Source organism: Amblyomma mixtum, chromosome 3 (genome assembly GCF_055824585.1).
Source record: "Amblyomma mixtum isolate Tamu chromosome 3, ASM5582458v1, whole genome shotgun sequence".
NCBI classification, from domain to species: domain Eukaryota; kingdom Metazoa; phylum Arthropoda; class Arachnida; order Ixodida; family Ixodidae; genus Amblyomma; species Amblyomma mixtum.
Window position 1 is genome coordinate 91014946 of NC_143014.1, and position 19463 is coordinate 91034408.

The 19463-nt window shown below is 51.2% G+C and overlaps 1 protein-coding gene across 1 annotated transcript in view; it reads left to right on the forward strand.

The window, feature by feature from the left end:
* The first annotated feature begins 388 nt into the window (after positions 1 to 388).
* Positions 389 to 19463, forward strand: part of LOC149350931 (PH domain leucine-rich repeat-containing protein phosphatase 1-like) — a 45114-nt gene continuing 26039 nt past the window's right edge. Inside the window, exon 1 of the mRNA XM_089580088.1 lies at positions 389 to 969. Within this exon, the coding sequence (XP_089436214.1) occupies positions 617 to 969 (353 nt within the window). The 5' untranslated portion in view covers positions 389 to 616. The remainder of the gene's footprint in view (positions 970 to 19463) is intronic.

The following is a 19463-nucleotide window of genomic DNA, read 5'->3' on the forward strand; positions in this document are numbered from 1 at the left end:
TTCACTTCACGGGTTGCTCACTTCACGCGCGTCGATGTCAAGTGCGCGCGCCAGCTCTGGTGCCGAGCCCGCTACCTTGCCCGGCGGGCGGACGCGAAGCTCCCCGGCGATTCCCACGATGGCAGCGGAGAAAACGAAGAACCGCAGTCAAAATACGGCACACCGCACGGACGCTTAAGCGCGCGGGGGGGACAGCAGGCGAAGTCGGGCGCCCCGCCCTTTTGATGGAGCGTGGGTCCTTTCTTCTTGCGGCAGGTTCGCTTGGCTTCATTCTGGGGCGTCTGGCAAGAAGGAGCCGAGAGCGCGAAGGCTCCGCCGCCATTGGCTGGCGAGGAGGCCCGAGTGGTCCCGCGGTGGGGGGGGTCCTTTGTACGCGCGGGAGAGATCGTCCACCTTGAACGGGGTCTGCCTCGGCAGATGGTGCAGTCTCTCTCGGGAGTTCCGCTCGGTCACAGGCGCCAGGTGCGCGCGGGCCTCCTCCTCCGCCGGAAGTGCAGCTAGCGTGACCGCGGTCGGAACCCCCCGGCATGGCTCGCACGGGAACGCGCCGTGGACGCCGCTCGACGCCCTTCTGACGCACCGGACTGGGGCCTCTGACAGCGCGGTCGGCCGCAATATGACGGCCTCATCGGAGTCCAACGAGTCCGAGACCGGCTCGGACACGGGCTTCGAGACCGGCTCCGATCCTCCCTCGGTGGGCAACCGGGACACTCCGCGCACCTCGCCGTCTCCCGAGGTCGTCAAGGATGATGTGCCGCTCACAGGACAAGTGCTTGATCTGCGCCACCGAAACCTCGAGAGCCTCGTTGTTCGCGGGGCTTTCACCGAGACTCTGGAGCGCCTCAACGTGGCCGACTGCGGGCTACGCAAGGCACCCGAAAGCGTTTGGGATGCCATCAGCCTCGTTGTGTTCAACGCGGCTTCCAACTACCTGCAGGAGATTCCCCCGGAGGTGTCCCGTCTGCACAGGTGAGCTCACGTGCCTCCGGCTCGGTTATGCACTGCTCCGGCGGGCTCCCAAGTCGAAAGCAAACACCTTCCGGACGAGACGTCATCCTTTCGACAGGCGGAACACGTCAGGGCCTTGAGGAAGACGGTCCTCCTGCCGAAAGTTTTACAGGTTGTCACGTATGCGTGTTTGCACTGCTTGGAGAGAGATAGAGTATGAAAGAGAGAAGTACCTTGGCTCTCAATGCCGACAATATGGGTCCGAATTCCGTTATTGCTTACGCTCTGATGCGTGGGACACAGTCTGAACACGGTTTTGAAAGCACCTGCGTGTCAGAGCGTCAGCCATGTGTCAACTTACATTTTCAAATGCGACCACCAAAGGTCCGCCTTGTCTGCCCCCCCCCCCCCCCCCCCCCCCCCCCGTTATCTTTACCGTTTAATCAACTAGGCCGCCACCGTAGCGTGTAGTCCCATTTCGAGAGAGAGAAAAAAAAGAAAATCAACAGCGCATACATAAAGATGTGAGTGCAGTGACTGCGTGCATGTTCTTTTTCTACACTGCTTGAACAGCAGACTCTGTGCTGCGAGACCTGTTCTGCACTTTTCCCTTCACTTGCGTTATCATTCCAGCGTTTGCCATACTAGTACCACACCTCGATGATTTCCCTTTTAAATAATCTTTTTTTATTTTGATGCAGAACAGGCGGGGCGATGTGGATCAGAATTTCACTCTGTACCTAAGTCCAAATCTCACTTGAACGTTTCGTCCATTTTCGTTAAATTTGCACATGCAAATTTCGAGCGCCAGGCCGTGCTGAGTTACTAGAGAGTGCGCCACTGTCGGAAAACTGCAGCCACTTCCTCGGCTGTGTACGCGCACTGTGACTTCTAAGAGGGTTTCTGTTCCTGCTAGATGTACTGATCTCAAAAGCGAAAAGTGTGCGGTATTTGTCGAATGCATTTCACTCGCTCTTTGTTTCATTTTCCCCATTGAATTTAACACACGCTACAGGTTTTGCTTTGTCTTTTGTCTCGTCATCCACGAGCACAAGGCACTCACAAAGCCGATTCGCAGGGACATCGCAGGTGTAGCCATAACGCACACATGACAGACCACAATGAAGAGGGGATCATTTTAGTGGGGTCCGTATACGGCACAGCCCGCGTAGTGGTAAACATAAGTGTGCGTTAATGAACTTCGGTATTGCTAAAATATTTAACCGCCACTGCGAACATGAAGCTTAAACAGCAGCCTTAAGTACGACGAAAAACTTCAGCTTGTGTTCGTAATGGTCCACCTGTGGCTATTCAGGCTAAAATTCGTTTGCGGACACCACGTTATTTCGGGACCGGATTGCGTCACTGCATTAACGCCCTAGCACGTCGCCGTCGTCGCTCGGCATGCGAACACACACTCCTTACATATGGCATGTAACATAAGACTCCAAGACATGAGCCTCCAGGATCGTTAAAGTATAGTCGACGCTTTGGGTCAAAACATCATGGAACTAATAGCGAAAGGCACTCAAGAAGCCTGTTCGCATAAGATGTGTTTGCATTGTTTCTGTAAGCCTGTACCTTCAGCTGTAACAACAAAAAATGTATATAACACCCACACAACTGCGGGCCCACTCTGGGTTCTGTCCCGGACTCGGTGTAGACATATCGTGTAGACACGATAGGGACGGCAGTGGTGTACCAGACCGTGGCTATGAAAAACTTGAGTTTCTCTACCGGTGTGTAGTGCGAAACTGACTTATTTGTATACTTGGGTCCACTAGGAGCTTGATGCGCAAAAGCGAACGTTTGCATTTTGCCTTCACGGATGTGAAAAACCGCTCGATGGCCGTACCTCCCGGCAGCCACCGCATAACGAATGCGACCCCGTCTTCCCGCTCGGACCTTCGCGGACAGGTTATGCAAAACAACCGTTGAAACCGAGCATTCTCGAGGTCATCGCGATATGGGGGGAAGACAGGCGAGCTGAGCATAAATGGGACTATAATTCGCGGCCGTGTGACGGGACGCCTAACCCGAGGTCAGGAAAGGCACCAAACACTGTCGCCGGTGCGTTCATTCCGATTCACAAATGTGCCTCGATCGCACCTGCCGTGTGGTGTCTGAGCTGCGACTCACGAGCGAGCGCACCTCTAGCGTCTTGCAGGCCCCCTCGATGCCACTTCCTACAGGGCTATTCAAATATCCGAACAACTCTGCGGGCTCGCCTTTGGCGCGCCGAGTCACGGCGCCGACCGACCCGTGCAGCTGCCCGTCTTTGGCTACGGTTCACAGGAGGCGGTGGAGGATGAGGAGGAACTCTTGCGGTATTCCGCCTCAAGAGCCGTGAACGCTCTTCGGGCGGAATACGCCGAGAAGAACCCCTCTTTCCGCCGGGAACCGAGGGAAAGCAAACACAGGAGGGAAAAGCAAGCCGAGGAAGAAAAACGTACGCAGGACGCGGGAGACGTAGGACGACCGAAAATAAACAAGGAAAAAAGATGGCGGGGGGGGGAGAGGGGGGGGGGGGGGCTTTGCCGCCGGTAAAAATGACCTTCAAATTGCTTCCACAAGAGTGCAGCGCACGCTGAGGCGCAGTATGCGTACAAACAAACCCGGCGTGCATCGGCGTGTGCCGTAGCGCGTAATGGACTCTCGCGGGCCGCAGACATGCGGGGAGGGGGACCCGGCGCGCGCGCAGGCCGTGCCGAGTTGTGGTCACGCAGCAGGATTCACGGTTCGCGGCGGCGGCCGGCGACAACTGCGCGGCGTGGTGCTGTGCTTCTTTTTCTGCCCCTCGGCCTGTCCACATGTCCCAGTCTTCCTGCCTCTTCTTTCTCTCGTTTCTTTCCGCGCTTCCCGTGCTTCTTTTCCCCTCTGCCCTTCGCTCCTTGGAAGCACAAGAGTCACGACGATGGAGACGACGTCAACTGCGCGCTGCATGCGCCGTGCGTGCAATAGCGGGGGAGGATGCGAAAGCACGCCGCTGCTCGATTCCCAGCTTTGGGCCGTAAATAATCGCTCGAGGCCTTGCGTGTCGCCTGTATGCACACCGCAACGAAGGCGGCCATGGCGCTTCCGCCAGCCACGGCTGCGGCATGCATGCCGTGCGGCGGTCCTACGAAAACACTGCTTTTCCGCATGGCCGGCCGTACACCTTGCTGGCGGTGTAAGGTGAGGGTTATTAAACAGACGGGGGAAAAGCGAATAAACAACCTCGGCGAGACCGCGTAATGCGCGTCGTGTCTGCGTGTTCCGGGTGGGCGTGCCGCGTGGTCACTGGAAGAAAGAGCCTTGTTAAATATGGGAAGCCATTTCCATCGTGAGGCTCGCAGCAGCTCTTAAATTCGATCCCTTCTTAAAAGAGGCGATGTCAATTCCCTTTCTTAACCATTTGGCGGAGGAAAGCGGAGACGTGCTCTGACTAGATACCACTAATTACAGGACAGAAAACCGGCTGTTGCTTCTCAATAATGGATAAAGTAAATTCACTGCATGCAACAATTTAAGGACTTTTCTTCCTCTCCACAGCGCGGCATTTTTTTAACGATTTTCGGTGAAACGATGCGAACGACAGCAAAGCAAAGCAGACGTAGAGAGAAACCGTTTTGGCTCTAGTGAAGACGCGCACATCGACGTACCGCGGCAGCGTGCGATGAAGAAAGAAACAACGTCACTAGTATTGTGAGCGTTACGTGCAGCGAAGCTTATTTCCGCTGAATCAGAAAACCGTTACGAGCGCCGCGCGGACAGTGCACTTCCGGCGTCCTCGCAGCAGTCTGGTGCACCTGTGCATGGCGTCTTCCGTTCGTCTCGCGTTAGACCGAGTGTTTCCACTTGTGCAGGTCGAGAATGACTGCGCCCGTTGCCCGCAAGGCCCATAATGACCGGAATGGTGTTTTAGGCTTTTCTCGGGCAGCATTAAGGGCTGTGCGGCCATTTCTGTGTGCCGTTCGTGAGAAAGGTACTACAGCCGGAAGTGGCAACTTCTTGGCGTTTTTTTTTTTTTTTTTTTTACAAAGAATTGCGCTTTTCGTTTCGTCATTTGCGGCAACGATTGTCGTTTCTGCGAGAAACGCGTTTTCAGAATGACTTGATTGTACACTCAGACAGAGACAGCGCAGGACCGACCAGACAGCGCTGTTAGCAGGCATTCTGCGGCCCCTCGTCTTCGGCGTTTTACTATGGTTCCTAGGACACAGCGAACTACAGAAAGGTATATGTCTCGAACGAAACGTTAACGCCCCCAAACAGCCGCAACGACGGAGTTCGTTATGCCCAGGACAAAAATCTGCCCATGCGATAATATTCACGCTACTGTGATTTACATGTATATGTTTGTTTGACAACGAATGTGTGCCAACACATCCGCGTTACTTGTTTCATTGTCGTCTCAAGCGGCATAGAGCACAGCTGGCAAGGGCTCACATATGGCGCTCAGGTATCAGATATGGCGCTTGAAATGTCTAATTTGCATTGTATGCGATACGAACCATCATAATGCAGAAAAATAAGCTAGTTACATGTTTATGACAGATTAAGTCCCCGCGGTGTTTTTCCATGCTAGTGGAACACTCAGGTTGACCCTGCGTCTAGCGTTCTTATTATTTATGTATTTTTTTTTTTGTAATCAGCTTCGAAAACTCGTGTCTTGTAAAGCATCCGTGACTAGTCCTAAATCTCGTGGGTCAGACAGAATTTCATTCCTCGCGATTAAAGTCCCATCGACGATGAAATATGGGCGGGCTGGAAGGCACAACCGTTATCACGCACAACCGCGCCGGTTCGTGAACAGGGCTGGAAGGCGTTGATTTCTTTCTTTCTTTTGCTGACTACTTTTGCTCGTATCCGCGCTTCTAGTAAAAAAAGAAAAAAAAAACACGAAGAAACGCCCTCCGTTCTCTGTGCAAGGTACGCGAGCCAACCACCGCACGCCTCATTAATTCCGGGCAGCGCCGGAGAGGCCGAAGGAAAAAGTGCGAATGCACCACCAAGTTTCCGACAGCTTCTTCGAAAATGTTGACTTTTCTGGTCCGCGTTCACCGGCGCATACGATGCTAGCGAGAACTTCAGGCGTCGAGTATGCCTGAGCAGTGGAGTGATCGCGTGTGACCGTGCTTTCTCTCACTCGATCGGTCCGGCGACGGCCGCTTGCGCAGTAGTGCACGCAACTAGCAAGCCGCGGTGCTGGCTACGCTTTCGGTCCGCTAAAAGGCTTGGCCGCCTCACAAACCGCGCGCTGGCAGGCTTCGGGAAGGAGCGACCCTGTCTGTTCCCTTCGCGAAACCTTGTTTGATTAAGAGCCCGCAAGGCCGAACGCTCGATCCACTTCTAATTTGTGCGCGTTCCATGCGGGAGAGAGAGAGAGAGAAAGCGGCTGGGAAAAAACAACGAAACGCAACAGCCTATAGGCTCCCGTGCGGAGGGCGTTTACTCATTACCGATACATTTTCCCTGGCTGTTTGCGAGTGCGCTTTGTCTCAGCGCCGGTAATTCGGCTCCCCATATGTATCTCTACCAGTGCAGAGCCCTCACAATAGCGGCTGCCCATCTATCTCCTGCGCGCGTTGTGCGGCTGTAGAGGCGGATCGCAGAGCTGCATTCACGATTGTTTCGTACGCGAAGGCGAAAGTGGGACTCGTTGTGAAACTTGTCGGTGAGAACCCGAGCGATCAACTGACTGCGGGCAGCACCGGAAGGCGGATGAGGTGTGCCCGCGCCCAGCGGCCGAGTAGGCAGCAGCCGAACAGGCGCAGCGATGAAGTTCTCGCTCACTCATTACTTCCCTTCGTCCGGAAAGGCTTCCCTGTTGCGCTTTGCAACAACCACTTGCATATAAACCTGCTGCTGTAAACAATGCGCGGCAACCTTAAAACTAGAGCAGTTAGTCTTACATGAATGAATGCACTCAAAATGATCGTTCAGTATTCTGAGAGCGTATTGGTTCAGATGAAAAAAAAAAAAAAGTCCTCTTCGGAGATAGCCAGCAATTTCCAACACACGCCCTCGTTGGCGAAAAAAACTAAGAACCTCTGTGCGTGATTTCGCGAATGGTGTCACCTCAACTTTTATCTTTTGTTTCTTACGCTGTCAAAAAGCATGCGAGCCTAAGATGTTCAAAGTTGCGGCTGTTTGCATGCGCTGAATACGGCTGCATGAACTCGGGGGCACTGTAATAGCGACGAATAAACAGCGCCCCACGGGATAGACATCAACGGAGGGATCGCTGATATTGAAAATTGGTTTCTGAGGAAAGGAAATGACGCAGTAACTGTCTAACATATCTCCGTGGACACCCGAACCACGCCGTAAGGCAAGGCATAAAGGAGGGAGTGAAAGAAGAAAGGTGCCGTAGTTGAGGCCTGCGGGATAATTTCGACCACCTGGGGATCTTCAACGTGCACTGACATCATTCACTTTTGAGAATCATTGATACTGGGTGCTATTCTCAACGTTTGCCCATCTAGGCGAAAAAAAAAAAAAACAATATCAAATACTAGGCTGAAAAAGTGATCAGTTGCTGCTTCCGTGATTGGTATACCCTCGGGAGCGGGTTTATGGGCAACTCTTGGAGGGGGTGGTTGGGGGAGTGGTCCCATTAGAGCAATGTATTTCTTCGACTTTTTTTAATCGAAAAACGGGGTTCAGCACAGTTTTCACGTGTATAATTTCCAATTTCTTCGAAAAAAAAACTCCGTTTTTCTATCAACGCTCCGTCAAATAAAATGTCCCCCTTTCATTCGCGCTGATTCGTTTATTTGTAGAAGCATGATCGCTGCAGCACTCCTCGCCCCAACCCCGTTTGTGTGTGTAAGTTTGTGTGCGTGCATGCGCAGGTGCCCCTATCGCATAAGAATGTTTTTCTTTCGATATGATCAGGTGCTTCGTGCTCAAAGCTCGTACTAACATAGCTTTTTTATTCTATATTTATCTTAGTACTTCGAGGCAGTATTTTCCCGGGAAAGATGTCCTTAATTATAGCAGTGATGGTAATTTGATGCCTTGTTATGGCGAAAATACAGGATGCATGCGGCATCCAACAGGTACTGCACTGAGTATCTGAACCGTCTGACCTAGCCTCGCCATAGCCAGCATCGAATTATTGGTTAATACAGGGTGTACCACACATACTGAGAACACTATAGAGCATGTGGTTCCGAGGATCTGAGCCTAATGTATGGTCACACTGTCTCTTATGCGAGTAGCCCGCGTCCTGCGCCAGCTGCGACCACCTTATGCTCGCAAACTTCCTGATCTCGTCCGCCCACCTCACATTTTGCGCCCCCTGCAACGCGTGCGTTCTAGTGGAATCGAGTCATTTACCCCCCATCCTAAGTTTTAGAGAGTATGCACAAATTAACATAACCATATCGAATTTCAATGCTAAATCACAGACAGATCGGCCTAAGCAAGCTTTGTACGACCGGTAAATGCGCCGCGAATGGTTAACTGCTTATCGCCTACAAACAAATTCACTATTTATAGGATCGTTATCACAGTTGCCACCGAGATTTCGCGACGAAGTTTCCGTTCCCAATAATTTCATCTTGACTTCATTATGTAGTAATGATAATAAATTAATGAATAAACTATTCATTCGAATTTTGGCAGCATCACTTCCAAAATTAAAGGTGAATCCGCAATAATCGTGCAGTTAGTACTCTCCTCAGAGACAAACAGCAGATTCTCTTCCAGATTTTCCGCCACAGGCATTGACAACAATGGTCGGGTTTGAGCCCAATAGTCGATTATACTTAGAATTAATGGGTGGACGCACAACCGGTGCAAATAAAAAAAAAGGAGGTGGGTAGTTTCCCGCTGCGAAGCTGCAAAGCAGAGTTGCAGACGGAAACCCAGATCCTGTAACTTTTATGCTCAGCGAAAGCACGTTCCAAGCATATATCTATAGTTGGTTGAAAGCGAACGCCTTGGACGCTAGATGAACGAATATGCCCGAGGGGTTTGTCCCAGAAACGTTAGCGAGGAATATTTAGATCAGTACTGCGATTACGTACACATCTGTGCGGCATGACGCACCAAACCAGTGATCTGAAAATGAAACGCGACCATTTTTTCTAGACTGCAAGAAAAAAAAAAAAAAAACGCCGCGTACATGCATAGCCTGCAGGCATCCTGTTAGCCACTGCCACGGTGCAGAAACCGTCAATGCGCAAAAATTCGGACAGTGGGTCTCGTTTAACGAGGGATAAATACCTGTTTCGGTTAGAAGCTGTTTGCAGTACCTAGCTATATGCGCACAAATCGTATCGTAGGTTTTAACTCATTATTCCTCGAATAGACGACTAGTTACAAAAATTTGCAATCTATGTTGCCGTCGTCACGGATAGGTGCAAGCATTGAATGCAATGCAGAAGTGTAGGAAATTGATGGTGGTAGCCGCATTCGAGTTTCTGGCTGCCGCAAGCGCCGCCGCCTACCCGGGTGACCGAGCCGCGAAAGCAGCTTTGGTCACCCGGCTGCTCTCGCGGCTTGAGAAGTCACCGCCATCAGCCGCTTCTTTTTCAGTTGGACAGTGGGCTCTCTCGCCGCTTCTCACTGTTTGTGCTGGACAGCGCTCCGTCAGCGTCCCTCCCTGCTTTCGCTGCCTGACGCGCCGTAGCGCTCGCCCGTGGCCGCCTTCTCACCTTCGTGTGCCGCTACGGGAAGGCGATATAGGCAGACATTCCTATCTCTTCACTCAGCACGGCTGCAACACTACTGAACCGCTGATAATTTGGAAGCCCAGTACGCGAATGGATGCAATACGACGGCATTTTAGTCGCCAGCAACTGCTGTAAGCCAGCTACAACACATAGCGCTGGCCCGATGCATCGTTGGCCGAGTGCATCGTCTGAGGTGTCGGGAAACGAAGTTGCTCTCTTTGCACCGGCGTTGGATTGAATCCTGCACATGGCGCTCTATAGAACAGTTTCCTTCTGCTCCATAGAGTTTCTTACTATTACCTAGAGGGAAAGCTGGCGGCGCTGCACTTCAGCCACCATGGACGCTCAAAGCATCATGGGGCGGTGAGCTACTTGTTGCAGCACAGTTGTAATTTTTTGGGAACATGGAGTGGCACTACTAAGATGTTTCATTCCGAAAACGCTGTTCGTGTGTGCGCAGACGACTTTGGCGCGAACGCAGTGTGCAAAACTAATAGTAGTGAAAACGCGACGACACACGACGCCAATAAAAGGTTTCACTTTTCTGAAATGCCATTAAAAACCTCTTATAATGTTTAAGCAACAATATTTTTTTTTGAAAACATTTTTACTTTTAAAAATGCGCCTGTTAATAACGAAATATTAGTTTTTATAGTGTTCATTACTTGGCCAATAGGAGAGCGAGTCGTCTCTTATTTTGGGCAAACTTTGCACTTAAATGCTTTTCTGCTCGTTTGTTGCAATCATTAGACAAGATATTGAATATTAGGACGTTCGTAGTTATCAAACAGCTTAATTTTTCTATTATTTTTTGGCAAAAAGTTGCAGTTCCGCAACAAGTAGCTCACCGCCCCATGATGCTTTGAGCGCCCATGGTGGCTGAAGTGGTCTCGAGGGGTCGCCATGCAAACTCCCATAGACAGGCTGCCAGCTTTCCCTCTAGGTAATAGTAAGAAACTCTATGTTCTGCTCGGTACCACTCGAATGAAAACTGTCAATGTCTCGGAAATAGTCTTGAGTAAATCTGGCCTTCGTCCTTTGACTACAGTTTATTTATTCAAGACTGGCCCAGATTGCAACTTTTCTGTCTCGGAAAGTTCCGACTTCGTCGTGGTTTGGGGACGATATTCGCCTGATTTTGCTGAGAATGGGCGATATATAAAATCATTTCATGCTAGAAAATACTGCATTACGGAATATGGCCCGGCTACCTTGTATAGCCTGCAGGCAACTGAATGGAATCGTATTCCACATCATCTCTGCGTTGTAACAGAGTAAGTTTTCCCGCGACCTTGCATACAGCGTGACACCCTGCAGCGGCCAGCACGTGCACGCTTCCACCCTCTGCTTTTCACCAATCGAACCGAACTTCGATTTAGGACACAAAAACTTCCTTGCAACGCTCCTCCATGCGACTCGAACAGGCTCCAGCCGCAAAGAAGGAATCGTTCTTTTTGACAAAGCCGTTGTGGATGCATTTTTCGTTCGCGAACAGCCGTAATCTCCAGAACGATACAAAATAACTTCGAAAAGTGTCATTCCGTCGTTTAAAACGAACCTGACCTCTTTCCTTCCGTGCCCGGTTCGTTCTTTCAAAGTCAATATTAAACGGGTGGTGAGGGAAACTTCATCCATTTATTGCTCTCAATAAAATTTTTTTATCGATCTCTTTGTGGCCATGTCGACGTTTTTCCGGCAGCAAAAGAAGCACTTATCGCCAAGAAAATTGGGTTTAGAAGTATTTCCACGAGTCGATTCAAACTCGCGAAGTTCTTACCTTAAAGTACGGGCTGCCCCCAGTTTGAAGTGAATGGCGGTGTTGCGTAACCTCTAGGATACGGGTTAAATTGATGTGGACGCGCTCATTTTACTTGCAAAATTGGCCGCTGATGGCACCGCCTTCATTTCATATTTTGGTCTTTTCTGGCTGATAAAAGCTTCCTTTTTATCAGTGAGGGTGGTCGCTTTGAGATTAGAAGTGGGTACTTTATCGCTACAGGCTAACTTCTATCTGTCTTCAGAGTCCCTGTAGGAATCACCCAAACCCAACAATGGCAGCTGGAGACTCCTGTGGGTACTTATGTGCGCGGTGGCAGAGACCTGCTAGGTCACAGAACTGTGCACTAACTCCCGTATTTAATTGCTATTTAATCCGTCGCTCCTGTGGAGCCATTGCCGGCAGCCTTGCTGACAGAATAACGCAAGACTAATCCCACCTGTAGCTAACAACAACCTTAACCTCAGCCTTATTAGAGACAAACGTCTCACGACGATGCGCATCGGGTAAAAAGAGGCTTGAGTTTCTCTCAGTCCTTGGTCAGAGCGAACAGGAATACGGCGTAGTCTATGAGCAAGAACGAACAATTTCCTTTCGATTTCAGCTGCACTGTAAATGCGGAATCGTAACCGAACCGGTGGCCTAGAGGTTAGAACATCGGCCTCGCATGCGGGAAGTGCGGGGTTCGATCCCCAGTGCCGCCGGGTACCCTCCGGTGTTACAATGCACTCTAAACACAAATAATCCTGTATGTGAGTAGAAATGAAGTAAGCGGACCTCTAGCACACTCCCTTCTACGGGCCCAAATTCCGGAGTAGATTTCGATCACTAAATGTATACAGAATGTTTAGTCTTGGCAACGCAGGTATATTCTCACTGCAAAGCATAATATCTTGATGCAGTTAGCAATCGGACGAAGATGTCCCGAGGTTAACAAATAGAGGAGATTGAAACCTTGGTTAAAATCTTCGTAACTGCAAGAACTTCCCGCGTTTTGAAGAGGGTATTTGTTTCCGCCGCCAACCGTAAGTATTTCGTATTTTCAGTGATGGAAATCTTCCCCATGGCTTGCACAGCATACCATACCAGGACAACTTACTCCCTTCTTTACTCCTTGAATGCGCAGAAGGCGTGGTATACGAAATTCCTTTAATCTGTGGCAAAACTTATGTCGGCCAAACTGGGAGATGCGTGAATGACAGGTTGAGGGAACATGCCAAAAATATAGATAATGCCCTGAAAGGAAAAGATTTTGAAGGACTTCTGGCCGCCCACTGTCTTACGTGTGAAGAATGTTCCCCAGACCTTGCTAGCACCGTCATTAGAAAAAAGAATAATCAACGTGTAACGCGGGAAATCATTGAATCAGAGTTGATTTATAATCGGGGAGAAACATGTGTTAGCTCCGCTTCTATCACTCTTTCTGATAAAGAGCTGGCATATCTGCGCATGCACTGACGATGATGCCGGGTTGTTCAGAGTGCATATATGCTCGCACGATTCGTTAGAAATAAAAGTTGGAAGTTCAGCGCCGTCCTTGTTGTCTCTTCTTGTCCTTGTCTCCTTGCGCTGCTATTTATTTATTGAAGTCATGTACCAACACGCCCAATTTTCCGCGTTAATCTTTACTCCTTCCATGTTTCGAGTGCGCACACACAAGCGTTCCACTGGCCTGGTGCTCGGCTTATCCGCGGTGAAATTGTTGGTAAATAGGCCTCTGACTCACCTCACGTAGACGAAAATACCTTGTGTCGTGACGCCTACTAGCCAAAGCAGCCCCAGCGCCATTACAATCCATCATAATCATCATCGTCAAATACTCAATCGTTTTCTTGCGCTTTCTAAACTCAGCGGTAAGTTGAGCACAAGCGCAAAAAAAAAAAAAACGTTAGAAATGATTGACTGTGGTGTTTCTTACATACTGCGCTGCACATTACGCAATGTTGTCTCCACAATTTGCCACAAGCCCACAGGCATTCGCACGGTTGATACGTATACGCGTAATCTTTAAGATAATTGTTAAGCCGGATTCACCTCAATATTGCTTGCGTTAGTAATAGTGGAAAAGAAAATTTTTTAAAGCAAAATATACAGCTGTAGTTCCTGTACATTATTAAGCGGAATTTGTCAGTGCAGCTCCAGTGACGACCCCACGTGAAACTGTCAGGCAGCATCACACGTGTTCAGCGCTTTATCCTTGTTTTAGTAATTGTCATTGACGGCATTATTAAGGCAAAGTGAAGCGTGGAGAAACCCACTGAACAATCGCGTGAACAAACAATGAAAACGCAAAAACTGTTCCAGCTACGTTTACAAGGGGTTGTGCAGCATGTGTGGCCTGATTCGAACTGCTGAACGTACAGTAAACCAGTTCACGCGCTCCGCGGATTAAAGTAAGGGTGTAGCTTCGACGCCATCTACTTTTGTCGTTTGTTCAGTGCCAGCTGCGAAGACCAGACCGAGCGTTCCAGACAAATGCCATCGTTTCTTCACGCTAGCCCAAAACATGGCCGGCCATTATTCTTTATTCTGCCACCTCGTACAGCATAACGGTCTCTCAGCTGCCAGAACGAGCTCCCAAAGGTCGCGGAAAATGTCCAGAGGACAACGACCCTCCTTCTGGTTCGCAATCATTCTCGCACGGCTGTCGTCCGAAGAAAGACCGAAGCAGACAGCGACGCTACGAAATGTGCTCTAACTCGCTCAGGGGGGCCGTGTGCGAGACCACTGCTACCGCGAAACGTCTGTTCCGCGCGCTCACGCTACAGCTAGCTCGAGCGTCGCCGCAGACAGTGTACCGCACTCGCTTTCGCGCTGATGAGAGCGCTTTGTACCGCGCACCTTGAGAAACGCGGTCGGCGGCTGCTTCGTGTTCGTCTACCCGGCGCGCGCGTGTCCAGCCGCCCCTCGACGGCGGTGTCGCGGCTCATCCGTGGCTCGGCGCAATTTGCCGCCTGACCTCGATGCTGCTGCTCGGCTGGACGCGACCCGCTCACGGGAGCGCCGCACGTTTGGGCCGCGGTACGTAACGACCTCGCGGGGGTCCCGCGTGTCGCAAGTCCGCGACTCAGTTTCGCAAAACCAGATCGCCAAACGTCTCCAGGCCCCCTCTCTCCCTGTCCGAGCTGCTGTCCAGACAGTCGCACGTACTACACGCAGTGCTCTCTCGACGCCTTTGTTTCGGGTCGCGCCGCAATTTGCCTCTATAAAAATACTCTCGCGGGTCACGCCGCGCGAGAAAGAGCGGTCGAAAGTGGCCGGACCTCGGGAGACAGTGCGGTGAGAGCGCACCTGCGCTGCGAGCCATATGCCGCCTCGCACAGGACGGGCGCCGATTCATTCGGACCGAGCCGTTCGTGATCCAGCCGCGCCCTCGCCACGCCTGCCTCGAAGGTGGGCGCCGCGACTCCCGCCCGCACTGCACGCATCCCGTTTTCCCGGTTAGCGATCGCGCGAGCAAACAGCCGCGTGTGTATGCGCGCAGAGACTGACCCTGATGCATTCGCAGGGGCGTTTTCTCCTCCTCGACGCGCCGCAACTCGAAAATAGCCCGCGCGCAGCGGCCGTCCTTCCCTGGCGTCGCTGCGGGGCATTGTTCTCGCGTAGCGAAGCAGCCGCTGCAGATGGAGACAAATGTTCAACAGCCGCGCCAGATCCGCGCACTTGATACGGCGAAGATCGGCGTCGTGAGCGCGCGGCCATTCACGCTCCCGTTTGCTGCCCGCCCCCGGGCGCCGGCTTCTGCCGCCATCCACGGCGGGCGCTCCAGAAGCATCCCTCGCGGCGGAAAGGAGAGCGCGCGCACTCCGTCTTTTTCCTTGCGACACGGTCTGCGGAGGGCCGGCAGCAGGGCGCCGTATTGTACGCCCACGTATCCGTGTACCATATATACGAATGCGTCACCTGGCGATCTTGCGGTAGCCGATGCTTTGTGTCCGCGTAGACTGTGGTCAGGACGCTGAGCACGCGATTGACGACACTCCTTGGCACTTGGTGCCATTTGCGCCTAGCGTGCTTGTGAAAGTGATCGGCATACTGCATATATACCTATAGTTCTGCACTTGCGCCTCCGATTCTCGTCTGATGGATCGCAGCGATAGACAACACACGTCGTGGTCCAGGCGACTTCAAGGAGACGGCATCCCATCCTATCAGTGGCGCAGTGCAGGCAACGACTAAAGGAACAAGCGTGCGTGCCTATGCTAGTCTCAAGAGTCAAATCATGCGGTGCTAGCAGAGTGGCGGATAATCCCACAGATAGTTCAAACCTAGCTTCTACGATCGGATGCTGGCGCAGCTATGCAATGGCGATAAGCCCTGACAACCGATTCGAACAACCACGAAACCTGTCATCGTTTTGTCATCTTATGTAGCTGTTTTAAGTACGTTCGTTAGGGAGGACGCCTTACGCGTGTGTATGTAGAGTGACTATCCATCTCAACTACCAAACGACATCCACATTTCTTTTTTTTTTTTGCACTGATTCATAACGTAGTATGTCTTGACTGAAAAGCCCCGCCTTCACCATCCACCTCATGGAAATGTAGCCCAGGTTGGCCTGAAACGGATAAGGGATGTTTTAAAGGGCAACTGCAGAAGTTTTAGGATTCGAAAGCTTAAAGAGGTCGAGTGCGCGAAACTTGTAGGTAAAGCATGCGAAGTCCTTTTGGGCTAGCTTTTGAAATGGTGACGTAATAGACGATTAAAATCGCGACGACTTGTCAAGCTTCTCCACAGCGCGCAGCACCAAATGGGGGGCGCAAGATGACGCCATCTACGGCACCTGTACATTTCCAACGCATAAACGCTTGCCTTGAAGGAATAAAACCAACGCTACCCAAAGCAAAACCCCCCTGGCGTTGTTTGGCAGCATCAAATGACACACGGCAGCGCGTGGTTGACAGCGGCGGAAATTTGAAATCTGACCGTCCATGGCGTCACACGGAGCTTTTCCGCACTCCTCCGATGCTGTGAGGAGAAGCCTAAAATTTAATAGTCGATTTTAAGTAACAGCGCAAAAAAACCTTGGCACTCTTTACCTACAGCCTATATAGATTTGAATACATGAATATCGCTGAATTCTCAACAAGTGGCTACAGTTGCTGTTTAAGGGTGCAGTGTACGTAGGGACACGCACTGCTTTTTGCCGTGATGCTTAACACAGCCCATGTAGGAGAAGGTAAGTGACGCCAACCAAGTAAAATACAGGAAAAACACGACGTTTCGGGACCGGCTCGGCCCCTTCTTCACGGTGTGACTACGGGCGAGCGCAGCTTGGCTTTTTAAGCCCCTGTGTGGAGGACCTGCGGGTCAATGGCCGCAGCCCATGGACGTAGGATGAGGGGAGAGTCCCCAGGGAACGATTAACATTCTCTCGTGTTTGCTGTATGTGCCACGACTCGAGTAGAAGCCTCCTGCGTGGGTTAGCTTCCGTTTCCAATACAATGGTGCTGTCGAAGTCAATTGGGTGGTCACACCCTTCACAGTGTTCGGCCACGTCGAAAGCCGGGCCCTCTCCTCCTTTAATCCCAAGCCAAAGTTATTCCTCCGTTATGTAGACGACTGCTTTTGTGTGGTGAAAACCTCAGAGATAGAAAACCTCCAGAGTCATCTAAATTCAGTTGAACCGGCCATACAATTTACTGTTGAACATGAACAGCAGGGCAGCCTGCCTTTTCTGGATGTCCTACTTACAAGGCACGACAAAGGCCTGCAGTCCTCGGTGCACAGGAAGCCAACCCACACAGGACGGTACCTACATTTCGATTCGAACCATCCCATCCCGCACAAAGCATCTGTCGTGACGTCATTACTGAAGAGAGCCGACTCCATATGTTCCTCAAGTGAAGATAAAAGGAAGGAGAAGAACCGAGTCATTTCTGACCTCCAAAAGAACGGCTACCCAAGCTCATTCATCCGGCGCATTATCAGGAAGCAAGAAAGGCAAAACAAAATCCGGTCTATTATTTCCTCAGAGGCATGCCAGAAGCGAAAACGTGTTTGCATCCCCTACGTGAGAGGCGTGAGCGAGACGCTCGGTCGCATTCTCGGAAAAGAAGGGGTGCTGACAACGCACAAACCGACCAGCACTATCGGTCGCCTTCTCCCCCGCCCAAAAAACCGGCAGCCCAGAGAAAAGGCCCAGGGCGTCGTGTACAAAATTCCGTGTTCCGTCTGCCCGGCGTCGTACATAGGGGAAACGAAGAACTTCGCGGAAAGGATGAACCAACACAAAGCGGACGTCCGTCACATGAATCGTCAACGCAGCGCCGTGGCCGAACACTGTGAAGGGTGTGACCACCCAATTGACTTCGACAGCACCATTGTATTGGAAACGGAAGCTAACCCACGCAGGAGGCTTCTACTCGAGTCGTGGCACATACAGCAAACACGAGAGAATGTTAATCGTTCCCTGGGGACTCTCCCCTCATCCTACGTCCATGGGCTGCGGCCATTGACCCGCAGGTCCTCCACACAGGGGCTTAAAAAGCCAAGCTGCGCTCGCCCGTAGTCACACCGTGAAGAAGGGGCCGAGCCGGTCCCGAAACGTCGTGTTTTTCCTGTATTTTACTTGGTTGGCGTCACTTACCTTCTCCTAACATTAAATTTCCCAACCAGACAGACTTCTGTCGAATGTTTTCTTTTGAGACAGCCCATGTAGTACGTACGGGCAGACCGCAGTTAAGACTACGTAAAGGCTGCGCAGAAAAATGCTAGAACGTCGTGACGCGCGTGTTGTTTCATTCATTTGTAGGCTGCGAAATGTTCTTCTCATTTATCCATTGCACAGATTTTGTTTCATTGGTACAAGTCGCTTTTTAGTCTTGCATGCTAATTAAAGCCTCAGACCTCTATTCTTGCTACGTCTGCCGAAGAATTTACAGTTTACGAACAAGTTCTAACTTGTAGTCAACTTAAAATGTCTTCTAAATGTGTCCCGTTCACATTTGCGGCGTTAACACGTTCAGATAATCCGGCTAGATTTCGCTGCCAGAATTCTTACAGCTGCTAGCTAATTTATGAAGTACTCAACCATTCACAAAGCTGAAGTGTATTGTGTTCGCAAGCGGAGGAAGTTCTGTTGAGACAGAAAAGGCTACGCCTCCTGTAAAAGGTTTGGTTTTTGGTTTTATTGGGATTTAACGTCCAAAAGCAACTCAGGCTATGGGGGACGCCGTAGTGAAGGGCTCCGGAAATTTCGACCCCCTGGGGTTCTTTAGCGTGCACTGACATGGCACAGTACACGGGCCTCTAGAATTTCGCCTTCATCGAAATTCGGCCACCGCGGCCGGGATCGAACCCGCGTCTTTCGGGTCAGCAGCCGAGCGCCGTAGCCACTTAGCCACCGCGGCGGGGCCATCCCGTAAAAAGGCGCCCAATACTTTTATCAAAGTGCTTTGAAGAACGTCAGTTGCCTCTTGGACCGATGAGAGAAAGCAGCAGTAAGAAAGATGCAGGGTGTAGTGAAAGCAAGATTAAATGGTGGAGTTACGCGAACGGAACCACGTTCCCGCTCGCCCTCTGCGTAGGGGAGAGCTGTTCTGCCAAGGCCACTTTTTGAGGCAAGCATAAAATAATGCGGACAGCACAGCGTACTGAAACCCAGCGCCAATTTTTCGTGGGCCATGTGCCCACTCAACACCCAACTCCGCCAGTGACGCGTTCGAAGAAGCTGATTGTAAAACATCGGTCAATTAGCATGCTAATTTTGCGCCGTTCACGCTTTTATTAGTCTTAGTGGTTATGGCGTTCGTCTCCTGAATCCCAACATCGCAGGACCGAATCCTAGCTGCATTTAGATGGAGGTGTTCTGTGCGATGTCGCCGCACGTTAACGACCCCCATACCGCCACCACTACCGCTTTTATTAGCCTATTCGGCACTCAGATTACGCAGCCGCCAAGAACCGCGGGGCCCCACGCGATTTCTATCAATTTCGTCTTCATTTCTGGCAACTCAAGCAGCAAACTGCTCGCGCCCCGTCGAGCACGCGCTGCTGGGTGCGGCGTTGCGCTGCCGGACCTTGCCGGCAGCATCGAATGGGGAGCGCCATCGATAAGCTGGAACTCGCGGGGG